We start from the raw sequence: 14348 nt of genomic DNA, 5'->3' as shown, positions 1-14348 counted from the left end.
CAAGTAAGTTTATTTAGCTCTTCCTGTCCTATAGTTGTAAAGCGCTGTAGTTGTTCTTGAGGGGCGATAATTGAGGCTGAATCATAAGACGCTGTCAAAGATTGTACATTTATAATTGTGTATCTGATGCTTTCTATTTTCTCAGTGAAGAAATTCATGAAATCATTACTATTAAAATGTAATGGAATATTTTGTTCAGGTGATGTCTGTTTATTTATTAGTCTAGCCACGGTGTTAAATAAAAACCTTGGATTATTAGGGCCCAAGCCCTGAAAGGGCGCAGAGCCCTATTGTTCTTCTAAGGGTTTTTTGTTATTCTTCTTTATAATATTTTTTTTTCAAGGTTTTTGCCACTTTTGGGGGCCTTAACGTGCTCAAAAACTCTTGAAACTTTGCACACGGGTCAGAACCCGCGGCCATTAGAGCCAGACTGAAGCTGGTACCCGGGCGTGGCAGGGGGGCTCGACAGCGCCCCCTGGAACGGGGTCCGAAAACTTGGTCCATAAATCAAACACGCTTGCATGAAATAATATGAAACTCGGTACACTTATAGATCTCATCGGTTCATATATCCTTCATGCTCTGACTTTTTACCCCAGCCCAACAGGAAGTCGGCTATTTGGCGTAGTTTAAAAAACACATGCAATGGAATTTAAAATACTCCTCCTAGACGATTCAAACAATCACCACGAAACTCGGTGTGCATGAAGTCAAGACATTGAGGATGAAAAGTTGCGAGGGGATTTTTGATATCTCGAACGGTTTGGCCGTGGCGAGGAAACGAATTTATGGCGAATATTGGAAACAGGAAGTGTGTTATAACTTCTGCATACATTAATTGATCTTGATGAAACTTCAGCAGTGTGTTTGTTGTAAGAGGCCAATCACATGGATGTGACTATTGTGAGTCAAAGTTATAGCGCCACCAACTGGCAGCAGGAAGTGTGTCACTTTCAAAATGCTTTGAAATCACCCTCTTATTTTTACCCGATTTGCTTCAAACTTCATCTGTATAATGTAAACACACGACAGATGTAGACCTGTGAAAGGATTATTGATATCTTTAATACTGTCGCCATGGCAACGCTTTAAACTTTTATATTCTTTTTGGATGCATTTGAGGCTCTTAACATGCTTCAAATTGCATGAACCTCAACATGCATATCACATTTATTGCCTAGTACACTTGTGCGAAGTTTCAGAAACGGGCGTGGTAAGGGGCTCATTAGCGCCACCTTTAGTCAAAAATGGGGTATTAGTTTTACCTACAGTAACCAAACTCGGTACGTATATTCTTCTCTTCGATCCGGACAACTTTCTAATTTACAGTCATTAGCTCCGACCAACAGGAAGTCATATATTTTGGTTTGAATGTGTACTGTTTGGAGCATTTTCCCTCTGCCCCTCTGTGCGTGTGTGTGTGTGTGAGGAGGGGTGGGGGGGGGGCTAGTTTTTTAGTTTAACCATTTATCTGCTGTGTGCAAAATCTCTGGCACTTTTGAGGGCCTTAACATGCTCGAAAACTCTTGAAATTTTGCACACTGGTCAGAACCCGCGGCCATCAGGGCCAGGCTGAAGCTGGTACCCGGGCGTGGCAGGGGGGCTCGACAGCGCCCCCTGGAATGGGATTCGAACACTTGTCCGTATATCAAACACGCTTGCATGAATTAATATGAAACTCGGTACACATATAGATTTAATCGGGCCGAACAACTTTCCCTGGGTCAAGTTTTACGCCAGCCCAACAGGAAGTCGGCTATTACGGGTTGATTGGAGAACGCTTGCTCTCGCATTTGAAACACTTCTCCTAGAGAATTCATCCGATGACCACGAAACTCGGTCAGCATGAAGTCAAGACATGGAAGATGATAAATTGCCAGGGGATTTTTGATATCTCGAACGGTTTGGCCGTGGCGAGGAAACAAATTTATGATTAAAAAAGGATGCATAAAGTGTGTTATAACTTAGTTATAGTTTTACCTACAGTAACCAAACTCGGTACGTATATTCTTCTCTTCGATCCGGACAACTTTCTAATTTACAGTCATTAGCTCCGACCAACAGGAAGTCAGATATTGTGGTTTGAATGTGTATTTTCTCTCTCTCTGTCTCTCTGCCATTATGTGTGTGTGTGTGTGTCTGTCTGTGTGGGGAGGGGAGGGGAGGGGGGATGTGTACTTGGTATACATTACATTGTGGGAACCGAATGTCCCCACAAGGATAGTAAAACCTGAGATCACCTCCAATGTGGTCCAGCCAGCGGTCCCCATGAGGGGAATGGGTTAATAAACATACTAAATTATATATTTTTGAAAATGTAAAAATGCAGAATGTCTCCTGTGATGGGTAGGTTTAGGGATAGGGGCAGTGTAAGGGGATAGAATATACAGTTTGTACAGTATAAAACCCATTACGCCTATGGAATGTCCTCACAAGGATAGAAATGAAAGCTTGTGTGTGTGTGTGTGTGTGTTTTTGGTTGGGTGACAGTTGTAGGTTACAGTTTGACAAGAGTTTATAGTTTAACAAAAGCACAATGTTGTGTTTCATTGCGAGTGTACACAAATATAAGGAAACACTTTGCATTTTGAATGATGGTCTGTATGAACAAAATGACGGAGTTTTTATGAGTAGTTCGATCGAGCCTCACACACACACACACACACACACAGCATTCCAGCATTGCTATCTTGACATCGCAGAATGTTCATTATAGCCTTAATAAAATATAATAATAAAATAGTCAACCTTACATATAAAAATTACACTGCTCTGTTTAAATAGTCATTTGTACAGTTTGTGCCGTTCATAATATTTTTTTTTAATTTTTCTATATTGGAACGTGAGTGTACAAAGTGTACAAAGTACAAAGCCTATAAAAAGAATATATATATATATATATATATATATATATATATATATATATATAAAATTAAAGCTGCAAGCAGCGATGGAGGGCCCAAGCCGGTGGCACCGCCACCCGGTGCCTTTAGTTCCACTAAAGGCACCAGGGTGGCGGTGCCACCGGCTTGGGCCCGCAATCGCTGCTTGCAGCTTTAATTTTATATATATTTTTGGTTGTTTTCTATTAGTTTGCGGAGATGCTCAGCCCTGGCTGCTTTTAGAGCCTTTTTATAACGTGACATACTGTCTTTCCACGCAATTCTAAAGACCTCTAAATTTGTTTGTTTCCATTTGCGCTCTAAGTTACGAGTTTCTCTCTTGATAACATGCGTAGCACTGTTGTACCATGGTGCTTTAGTTTTCTCTCTAACCTTTTGTAATCTAATTGGTGCAACAATTTCTAATGTACTAGAGAAAATGGTGCTCATACTGCTAGTCATTTCCTCTAGCTCATCTGTTAGTTTGGGTTCACTGAGGAGCGGAGATAGATCAGGTAAGCTATTCAAGAATCTATCTATAGTAGTTGGAAGGATTGTTCTGCCTGGTCGATAACGCGGCGCAACATGACACATTTCAGCCGTACGTAGTATGCAAGTTACCATGTAATGATCAGTGACATCATCACTTTGCGGTATAATATCTATATCGGTTGGATCAGTTCCATATGATATAATTAAATCTAGAGTATGATTAAGACGATGAGTGGGACCACTAACGTTTTGCTTGACCCCAAAGGAGTTTAATAAATCTGTAAACGCAGCCCCTAACGCATCATTTGTGTTATCAACGTGTATGTTGAAATCTCCAACAATTATTGCCTTATCGACATTGACTAATAGATCTGAGAGAAAATCTGCAAACTCTTTTAGGAAATCAGCGTAAGGCCCAATAAAAACAAATCTTATGATACAATAACTTATAACATATATACAATAACAAAAACACTATAAACATTTTAATACATTAAAAACTTTCATGGACACGTATGCAGCACAATCCAGTACTTACACACAAAAACATGCTAAGAAAAAACATGAACAATAGCTAAACAAGAAAACAAAGTGCTTTAGAACGATTTTCAGTTAACAAAAAATATTAACGAAAAAAAGTTAACACGTCTTCCTCCAAGTGGATTCATCTGAACGGCGCAAACGGGTACCAATAGGCGGGAAATGTAGCGGATTTATGTATCAATAATGCGTGCGGTCAAAATGACCGCTATGGCCATTCTAGGTAGAAATAGTCAGAGCTGTTTTGTGTTTTTAATAAAATAACAGTGTCAGAATAAAATATACACATAGTTAGGAAAAGTCAGAGTCCTAAAGCCACATTGATTTTATTTTAACAAAGTTATTACACTGTAAATTTTAAAAACGGTCAAAATGACCGTCTTGGGAGTTCTAGTGTTAAAAGACCAAACTCAGTATACATCATATTAATAAACCATAGCCTACTATGTATAAAAAATCAGATGAGCCAAGAATATGAACGCAACGTGTTTAATTACGCGTTAAGCATTACCTTACCATAGAAAACCGTTATAAGAAAAGGCTGTCGAGTTAAAAAAAGAAAAAAAAATCCTTTTCATCTCCCTTTTGTAAACACGCCCCCTTTAAAGCACTTGGTTGCCTACAACCAATCACAAATATTTGTTTTTGAATCGTCCAATCACCACATAATGTAATCTTTTGAAATGCATGTAACTGTCATCTGTAGGTATATATAAGACACTGCCAGTGGCACGCACCACAACTTGTCATTTGTGCAGTCGCCGTGCTAGAGTAGAGTTGCTAGGTCTTCCTGTCATTCAGTTGCATTCAGATTTTTGGAATCGAAATTTCTTTATAAAAAGCCTTTTTAAAGGCTACAACTAATTTTCACTGGTGTCATACTAATAACCAGGGTATTAATATACTTATATTATATTAATTATTATTATATTTTGTTGAATTACAGGGTATTAATATACATATATTATATTTTGTATTGCATTGTCTTTTTCCCCCCCTTTGTTGTAAATTCACAGGTGAATATAAAAATGACTTTAATGCAAAAACAGTCAGAGTTTATACTTAAAGAAGCAGAAGCAATTCTAGATGATGTTGAAAAACACAAGGAGTTAATTTACACAAAGGGTGGTGATGTCTTCCTTTATAAGAGTTCACAGTCAGATAAACCCCACATGGACTTTAGATTTGACCAAATGATGTGGAAGCAGAAAGGTTCAAATAATCACAACATTAGAAAGTATGGGGGAAGAGTTTTGAAACGCAACTATCATATTAGAGTGATTGGTGATTGTGAAAAAGGCACCTCCTCAGAATTCAGGAAGTGCATTTACTCTCTGGTTAAGGGCTCATTCCCTCCAAAAAAATGTTTTCTCTGACATACTTCTAAATGACCATGGTCAAGCCCCTTCAAACATCTACAAAACTGTCCTTACTAAAACATGCAGTGGCAATCTGGAGCACATGGCAGTGAACACCCCATGAAACCTTAAACGAGTCCAAAACACAGTATATTGACAACGAGGCAAACAACAACATCTCACGAGATGAACTCTTTAGTTTGCATGAATTGGCATACCAACTACCCGGTTTCATATGGCACATTACGACATTCCCGGACCTTCTTGTTTATGCCGGCATGACAGACATTGTTGATTTTGCATGTGCAAACTTAGATGAATCAGTGAGGTTTGAGTACCCACAAATGATAAGTTATGACACAACATTTCAAATGGGTGCTTTTTATGTGTCTGTGCTGGCTATGAGAAACACTGCACTGGTCAATGACCCAGTGTATCCAGTTGGCTTCATGTTACATGAACGTAAATTCAAGCAAAACCATGAGAAATTTCTGACTGAGATTTTTGGAAAGCTGGGAATGGACTCAAAAAAATATCAAAATATACCAGTGACAGTTGACGGAGAAAGGAATTGTAGGTGCTTTGAAAAAAAACAATGTAAGTGTAGTGTTCTGCCGCAACCACATCTTACGAGATGTGGCATATTGGGTTAAGACACATGGGGGGAAAAGGGATTATGTGAAGGTCCTAAAAGACCATGTTGAGTAGCTCATTGATTCCTCCTGTCCAAATGAGTTTGATGCCCGCTATGATGCCTTCGCAAAAGTATGGTCAGAAGGATTCCTCTGCTACTTTGACCATCACCTGAAAGCAGACATTTGTGAAAACATGGCTGCATACTACACCAAACAATTCTGTGCCTTTAAAGACAAAACAGCAACAAACAATATAAGTGAGAGCATCAACAAAATGAAAAAATCACAAAATGAATGGCGAGAACTTCCAGTGGACGCAATGGTGCTCTCGCTGTACTACATGCAGTCATACTTTTTATTTTAATTTCAGAGGGCAAAATGTGGATTGGGAAATTATGCAATGAGGCAGAACCTTAGTGTAGCAGTGACGGATGTAAAAATGCCCCCTTTTCTTCTTTTGGAAGAAATTATCAAAAGGATCAAGACCAACACAGAAAATGAGCCATGCAAAGTAGAGGGAGTTAAACTTCTGTCTTCTCAGACATCTTTGGCCAAGACAGTCATTGAAATGGGTCTGGTAAGTCTAAATCCATCATTGAGAGTGTTTGTCGTGAAAAGTCCCTCAAACGAATCAGTACATGTAGTTCGAAATACTGCCAATGGTGCATTATGCTCTTGTCCCAGCACTGGAAAATGCTACCACATTTTTGCAGTAGAAATGGCTACGGGTCTTCACTTTGCTACAAATCGAACATACAGCCTCTCAGAGATGCGGAAGAGGCAATGAAACAAAATCGGGCCGGAAAACCCCCAGAACAAAAGACTGATTATTTGGTGAACCCGGCACCAGACTCCTTACTGTCTTCGATGCCTGACTCTCTAGTAGAAAACATTCCACAAATTCCTATGGATGCTGAAAAGTAGAGGTCGACCGATTCATCGGTTTTGCCGATTAATCGGCACCGATTGTTGACTGGTGGAACTATCGTTATCGGCAAAAATATATACCGATAGTTTTTCCTGGTTGCGTCCATTGCTGGAGCGGCTGATGCCTAGTTCACACTACAGGATTGTAAACCCGATTTAAGCCCGATTTGCAAATCGTTGAGCTCGCCGACAGGTCGGGTTGTTATCGTGTGCAAATCGCGGGGGATTAGCGGCCGATGAACGCTCGCCAATCTGTTAGTATGAAAGAGCCAACAACGCATCAAAGACGCTCGCAGACGCCTCGCGGACGCGTCGCCGAGCCCAGAAAAATATCTAGCATGCTAGATATCCGGAGCTGTCGCACGACTCAACCACATGTGATGTCATGAGCTACAGCCAATCAGAGCAAGGCATGGGTTGAGGTCACTGGGAAAATACCGTTTATATACTGTCTATGGGAATTATTATTATTTTTTCAGAGCAAATCATCGCGCAAACCGTTTGCAGCACTAATTTCTGTCTGACGTCCATATTCAAACAAAGACTCGCGTGTTGTGCACTTGTGTTCTTCTTCGCTGGGTAGTGGCGCACGTGCTGTATTGCATAATTTCCGGTTCGTTTTATTGCGTGATTTCTTCGTGATAAAACGTGGTTTGAAGACAAGATAGAATCGTTGGCTGACAGAGTTGTTGTCACCTCGTGTAGTGAGTTACCTCCTGTTGCGGATCAATCACGTTGTGTCGTGTGGTGTGAACAGCTCAACAACTTGAACACTCCTGATTTCACAGAGAGCAAGTCATGTAGTGTGAACTGCACAGTTCAGCCCGACGTTTTAAAATCCTGTAGTGTGCACTTGCCATGAGAAGCGCACGCTGTCATTCATTACACAGTGTAAGAGCTGAGAAGGGTCTGCTGGCATGATGCAGTACAAGAGCGGCCTCTAGAGGTGCAATAAAAACTTGTGCCTCGTGTTGTTTATTTCGACACGTGATTCTGCGTGCTGCACTGAGAGCACATGCTGCGTGGAGAGCGCTGACATCAGATGCGCGTTTAAAGCACCGACAGCTCAAATGTATGTATAGGCCTACAGTACATTTTGTCATATTATAAAGTGATTAATTTGTTGACTAAATGCTGCATTAGTAGAGAAAGAACAGCACAACAGTATGTTTGTTTGCCTTCGAGGCTGAGAGGACGCTAACATTAGTAGTAACGTTACCTCAAGCGGTTAAAACACTGACAAACATAAACGTAAGTCCGACCCGAATGTTTAATGTCACAATTGTTACCTCTATTTGCATTAGTTCATATCCAGCTGGTCACTTTTATGCATTAAATATGCAGAGAAGTTGCATATTTAAAGCTAGAGACGTAAGCAAACTGATGTTCATACAGCCGACAGAAACAAACGAATCAGAAAAGCATTCGATTTCGTTTTTTTTTTTTTTATCTTCACATTTTAATACAAATTTTGTTACTTTTTTTATTAAGTTGGCTTGAAAAGAACAGTTAAATAGTTACATTTTGAATGTAACTGGTTTTATTTGTTATTTAGAGTATTACTTTTTGTTTCAGTTTGAATGAATGTCTTTTATTGACTTAAATATTTATTCACATTTATATATTTATTTCATTTAGCATGTTTTCATGGTTCAATACAGTTTTTTTTTTTTTTTTTTTTTTTTTTTTTTTTTATAATAAAGTTCAGCACTGTTTTACTTGGAGTGTTATGTTTGTTTTTATCCAGTATCAATTTTAAAAACTATCGGTTCATTAATCGGTTATCGGCAAGTATGGCCCAACCTAGCTATCGTTATCGGTAAAATCCACTATCGGTCGACCTCTACTGAAAAGGAGGACAAAACAGATAAAAATAAGTGTTCTGATACAGCTGCTCTGTTTAAGGAGCCACCACAAACTGATGATGGAAAAGATACTTGCCAGTTTGGGTGCTCATACGATCAGCCTCTTTGGTGGACAGCATGCCATCAATTTCTTTGAATGCTGAAAATAAAAAAAATACAGAGCAGGAGTGTTCTGTTAAAGCTACATTGTCAAACGTGCCAGCACAAACAGGTGCTGAAAAAGAGGACAACACTTACCAGTTTTGGCTTTCAAATGGCGACAGTCTCCCTCTAGTAGTACCACACCTTTCCAGAGTATCCACACCAAACAGTACTGCAGCTTCATTTGCTCCTTGGATGATCATCAATCCTCTCCCAAAAGCCGCTGTCTTTCTCCAATGACCTGGCTTGAAGGCGAAACAATTGAGCAGGCAATTAATGTCTTCAATCACCTGTAAGGTAAATGCCTCGGACTCTGGGTCCGTATGAATTAGCTCAAATGATCTATAGGGAATTTTAATAACTAATCATGAATATGATTAATATATTGCATATTACAGTTACATTAAATTATCGAAAGTGAAAATGGATTATATGAATATATGAATAATCGATCACAACGTCTTATAATTCCTCATTCATATATCAATAATCTTATTTCATTTCGATTATGAGATAACCTTTAAGGGAAATTAATGTAATGATCAAATGGGTGTTTGTCCCGCAAAGATCATAAAAGATTAATTCATCAATTTCTCAATAAGGTCATCCCTTCTTATAAACTCCAAGAAATATCAACTTTCTGGCCGTGAACATTAATTTTCCTGTGTTTATAAAATTAAAAACTACTCAATGTAGTAAATACTGAGCACTGGTAGCTCGGGTCGTAAATCTCATTGACTTTTGTGTTTTTACAAGCATTTTCACCGACACAGTCTTGAATATGTTTTAATAAATGCAAAACTACAGAATATAAGTACTACACAAGATACATGGGTTATATGTCTATGTAAATAACTTAGTTGAACAAACAAGACAAACGGATAACAAATGAGAGAGAGAGAGTGAGAGAGTGCTCTGATTGAGGCTGGGCTACTTAGAGCAGAAACGCACACCTCGCATGCGAAGAGCGCTTTACGGAGGTTTTGGTCGTGCGAGAGGGGGAGAGAAAGAGAGAGAGGAGATCACGAATGATCATAGAATGGCAAAATCACAGACCTTCTGAGAGCCAACAATCGAAACAAACCTTAAAACATTAAACTCGTTGGAGTTAATACTTGCAAAGTTGTTTGTGTGTGTGTCTGGACCCGGGGAGCGCACGTTCTCGTGCGGAGGCGCGTTCTCTCGTGAGTCCTCGAGCAGGGCTCGTTCGCGGGAGATTTGAAGGCTTCTTGAAAGTGAAGTTGCTGAGGAATTCAGGCTTGGTTCGCCTTCACCTAACTGTGCGTTCACACCGGACGCGAATAGCGCGTCAAATTCGCGCCTGCCGCGTCTAGTTTGACGCTTGATCACTTTGTGTCCATTCGCGCGTCAAGAGCGAAATTAACGCGCGTAAAAACAAATTTGAGGCGAAATTTACGCGCGTCCGAGGCGAAAGTTTAAAAAGTTTGGAAACCCGTTGACGGCCATCTTTTTTACAAGATGTGTGATGTTGATCGATCATTTATCGAGAGAGTCACCGCTCTGTACTTGCTCTGGAGAGCAGAACAGCGGCGTAGGGGTCATCGTCGCCGTATTTGGATCCACCAGACCCTTCGGAGGCGGACCCAGTTTGGCGAGTTTCACCATTTGCTCCAGGAGCTGCGCCTGGATGACGGCCGCTTTCAGCGGTACTTCCGCCTGTCTCGCACACAGTTTGATGACCTGCTGTCCCGCATCGGAGCGAGGATCACCCTCCAGGACACCAACTACAGGCGATCTATCCCAGCTGCGGAGCGCCTGTCCATCTGTCTTCGGTTAGTAAATGTATATGATACTTTAAATACAGTAGGCTATATTCAATATGCTAACATATGCTATGCTATCAATGTTCTTTAAAAACTGTGGTAGGCTACGGATACCACTGTTGGTGCTCTTTCTAGTGATACTCAGTTAACTATAACCTAACGTTAGACATAACCTAGAAATTAAAATATTATCTTGGCAGACGTAATACTGTCATGTTTTTCTGTATAAACACAGTGATCTTTCTAGTGATACTGAGTTAACTGCTATAACCTAGACATTCACATATTCTCTTGGCAGACGTGATACTGTCATTGTGACATCCTAAAATATGTCAATTTGTGGTTCTGGGTGAAATCAATTATTTTCTTAAATTTGCTCATTTTAATAGACCATTATTTGGATCTGAGAGATCGGGACTTTTATTTTAAAAAGTGAACTGAGGACTGGGAAGGAGGAGCTGTATTGCGCCGGCGACCTCACAGCTGCTGGAGATTATGTGCGACGCACACACGTTTGCTTCTGTCTCTTCAATTTTCCCTGTTTTCACAGGACTTTCTAATCTGTAAACAAGGCTTTCTGCATGGGGCCTGCAACATCATGTTGTTCTGTATAAACACAGTGATCTTTCTAGTGATACTGAGTTAACTATAACCTAACGTTAGACATTAACCTAGACATTAAAATATTCTCTTGGCAGATGTGATACTGTTGTGTCTCTCTGTAATACAGTGATATTTCTAGTGATACTGAGTTAACTGCTATAACCTAGACATTAACCTAGAAATTAAATATCTCTATCTGTAAGCAATAGTGCTTGATTATTGGCATTTTAATATACAATAAAGCATTGAATAGTATACTTGTTGATTGTATAGTTGAATATGTAACTACAAGTGTACTTGTAATAATATTTATAACAATGTTTTCTAGGTTTCTTGCCACTGGGGACTCATTCAGGACGATAGCGTCCAGCTACAGGGTTGGTGTCTCCACAGTGTGCCAGATCGTTGCCCAGGTAGTGACTGCCATCTGGGACTGCCTTGTGGAGGGCTACATGGCTGTGCCCACCACCGATGACTGGAGGTCCATCGCAGAGGGGTTTCAGGAGCGGTGGAACTTCCCTCTGTGCGTTGGAGCGGTGGATGGGAAGCATGTGGTGATAAAGGCACCCCCCAACTCAGGATCCCAGTTCCACAGCTACAAGGGAACGTTCTCCATCGTTCTACTTGCAGTTGTGGATGCGAAGTATCGCTTCCGGGTGATCGATGTTGGGGGGTACGGCAGGACCAGTGATGGTGGGATTCTGTCAAACTCCGCCTTTGGACAGGCTCTCCGGGCTGGCACACTTCATCTGCCTCCTGACCTTCTTCTACCTGGTGCTGAAGACAGAGGACCTCAGCCCCATGTCTTCGTGGCTGATGAGGCGTTCCCGCTGCGGAGGAACCTCATGCGGCCCTTCCCTGGACGCACGCTTCCTCCAGAGAGGCGTGTCTTCAATTACCGCCTCTCCAGAGCCAGGCTGGTGGTTGAGAACGCCTTTGGCATCCTCTCCTCACAATGGAGGATGTACCGCCGCCTCATCGAGGTCCACCCTGAAGTTGCGAAGAAGTGTGTGAAGGCGACGTGTGTTCTCCACAACTTCATGAGGTATTTGGAAGGGAGAGAGGCACCTGCTGTGAGGGGCGCAGGGCATGCAGGAGAGGAGCCACTGCCAGGTCTGGGTCGGGTTGCAGCCAACAACTCCACCAGAGAGGCACTCCAGGTGAGGGAGGTTTTCATGGAACACTTCTTGGCGGAGGGAGCAGTACCATGGCAGCCGACGGAGTAGCATTTGAAGTCCTCCTCATGACTTCCCCACAACGGCTCTTTTAAGAGCCACCCACAAACCTATAAAGAGCATGTCTTTCTAAAAACAGTTTTCCTCCATTAAACTATTTAGTATTTTTTTCTCCAGGTTGTCAGGTCCACAACATGCACATGTATTAAGTTTAAACTCTGAGTCACTAACCTTTTCAAAATTACAGGTTTTCCATGTTTGTATACAAGGTAAAATGATTATTATTTTTTTTATAAATAAATGGAGCCAGCCTCCAAAAGTAATTAACCTTTTTTTGTTGTTGTTGTTGGTTGTCTACATTTGTTGTGGCAAAAATGTCTTTTTAAACATCATCACTGTTTAAGAGACACTCTGAATCAAATGAGATTTTATAAAATGATTTATTCTTGCAAGAAGTTCCCCGTCAGCCGTCACCACACAGAAGTTACACTGTGAAGTGAGTGAGACCCAGAAGGGGAGGGCTGCACACATTTTATACCCATTTCAAGGTATTCAGTTGCTCTTCCTAGTAGTTTTCCACAGACCAAGGACTCATTACTACTAGCTTCAATTTATCACTAGTTGACCCTTAAGCCCCCACCCAAACTAGATGACCTCTGACCTCTGCCCAGCCGTTCTCAGTGTCTCGCTCCTTCACTTCAGGTGTATAAACATACATTCATTTCATAAACAGAAACTTCTCTCACTACAAGTGAGAGACACACATGTGACATTCTTTGAATCATCTATATTTTACTAAAGAGCAATGAATATCATAAAATTGCCATCACACATAACAATGATGTTTCATATAATCTATATTTAGATATGGAATAAATAGCATTAAATACAAAATGAATACGTCTCGTATATTAAAAAATCAAGTTATGTGATAAAAGATTAGCTTTGTTGTGCATAGAACCACACCAGGCATTTAATCAGATTGTAAAATAATTTATTAAGGAAAATTACAAGAAAAAATAGAAACAGAACAGAAAAAAAAATTAGAGACAGGAATAAAAAGGACCTCGCTTGGAAGCTGGAAAAGCCCCAGGGAACAGCATGTAGGAGAAGAGGAAGGAGGGCATTCTGCGTTTCCTGCAGAGCCTGCTGCCTCATTTTATTTTACTACTCTGTGGGGGGGTCAAATGATTCCAAATTTAGCACAGTGTGGCTATTTTCCATAGCAAATTTAAATAATTTTAATTTATAAATATCTTTAAGATGAGGCGGCATGCTCTGTAAAAAAGGCAGAAGGCTGAGGAGGAAGTGCTCGTCGGAGGTTAGTGGCGGTGTGGGTGGGGGTGTTGGAGGTCGCGTCAGAGGTTGTGACAGGAGCGCAAGAAGTCGCTGCTCCACCTCCGACGGACCATCCGGTGACCGCTCACGGGGCCTCCTATGAGCTCTCCTCCTCTGTTGGCCTGTGAAAATAAAAAAATACAACACAGTGCAATGAGAAGGCATTTCATATGTTGAAATATTGTTTGTACTATTGCCTTCACACACCTATAGGTTCAGCAGCAGGGGCTGAGGGACCAGGGACTGGGGAGACAGAAGGAGAGGGGGTTCTTTGACCACCCTCTGTCTGATATGGTTCTGTCAAGAAAATATTAAATATTAATACGACACATTGGTAACAATACTCAGAGAGATTACATTTCTTCATCTGTAAACATGACAACATATAACATGCCTTGTAATGTGTCTTTATTGGAAACACACCTGTCACTGTCTCCCCTGATTGTTCTTCGGGGTGTCCCTGGTCCTCGAGGTGGTTGTCCTCTCCGATCCAGGCCTCGACCCCCGCCATGTTTCTTGACGTTTCTCGTGGACTGACGAAGGGGTCGAGGAATCCCAAGATCTGAGAAAACTTCCACCTCTTCCCAGACCCACTCCTCTTCTCCATC

General features: G+C 41.0%; 1 protein-coding gene across 2 annotated transcripts; it reads left to right on the top strand.

The window, feature by feature from the left end:
* Positions 1–10120: 10120 nt before the first annotated feature.
* LOC306996802 (uncharacterized protein) lies at positions 10121–13883 on the top strand. Of its 2 annotated transcripts, XM_079609695.1 has the most exons (3): positions 10121–10633; positions 11556–11599; positions 11666–12589. In XM_079609695.1, exons 1-3 carry the CDS (start codon positions 10320–10322, stop codon positions 12451–12453), a joined length of 1146 nt encoding a protein of 381 aa, XP_079465821.1. In that variant the 5' UTR covers positions 10121–10319; the 3' UTR covers positions 12454–12589. The 2 variants fall into 2 exon arrangements, with proteins under 2 accessions (XP_079465821.1, XP_079465820.1); XM_079609694.1 differs by having other exon boundaries at positions 11556–13883.
* The last annotated feature ends 465 nt before the right edge of the window (positions 13884–14348 follow it).

The sequence above is a fragment of the Phoxinus phoxinus genome, assembly GCF_949152265.1.
Source record: "Phoxinus phoxinus genome assembly, chromosome: 4".
NCBI classification, from domain to species: domain Eukaryota; kingdom Metazoa; phylum Chordata; class Actinopteri; order Cypriniformes; family Leuciscidae; genus Phoxinus; species Phoxinus phoxinus.
Note: the sequence above shows the minus strand (reverse complement) of the source record. Positions and strands in the feature narration are given on the sequence as shown.

Coding starts and splice junctions, on each gene's coding strand:
- LOC306996802 (XM_079609694.1), top strand. CDS start 10,320: ATGTGTGATGTTGATCGATCATTTATCGAGAGAGTCACCGCTCTGTAC. Junction 10,634..11,555: donor CGCCTGTCCATCTGTCTTCG/GTTAGTAAATGT, acceptor AATGTTTTCTAG/GTTTCTTGCCACTGGGGACT.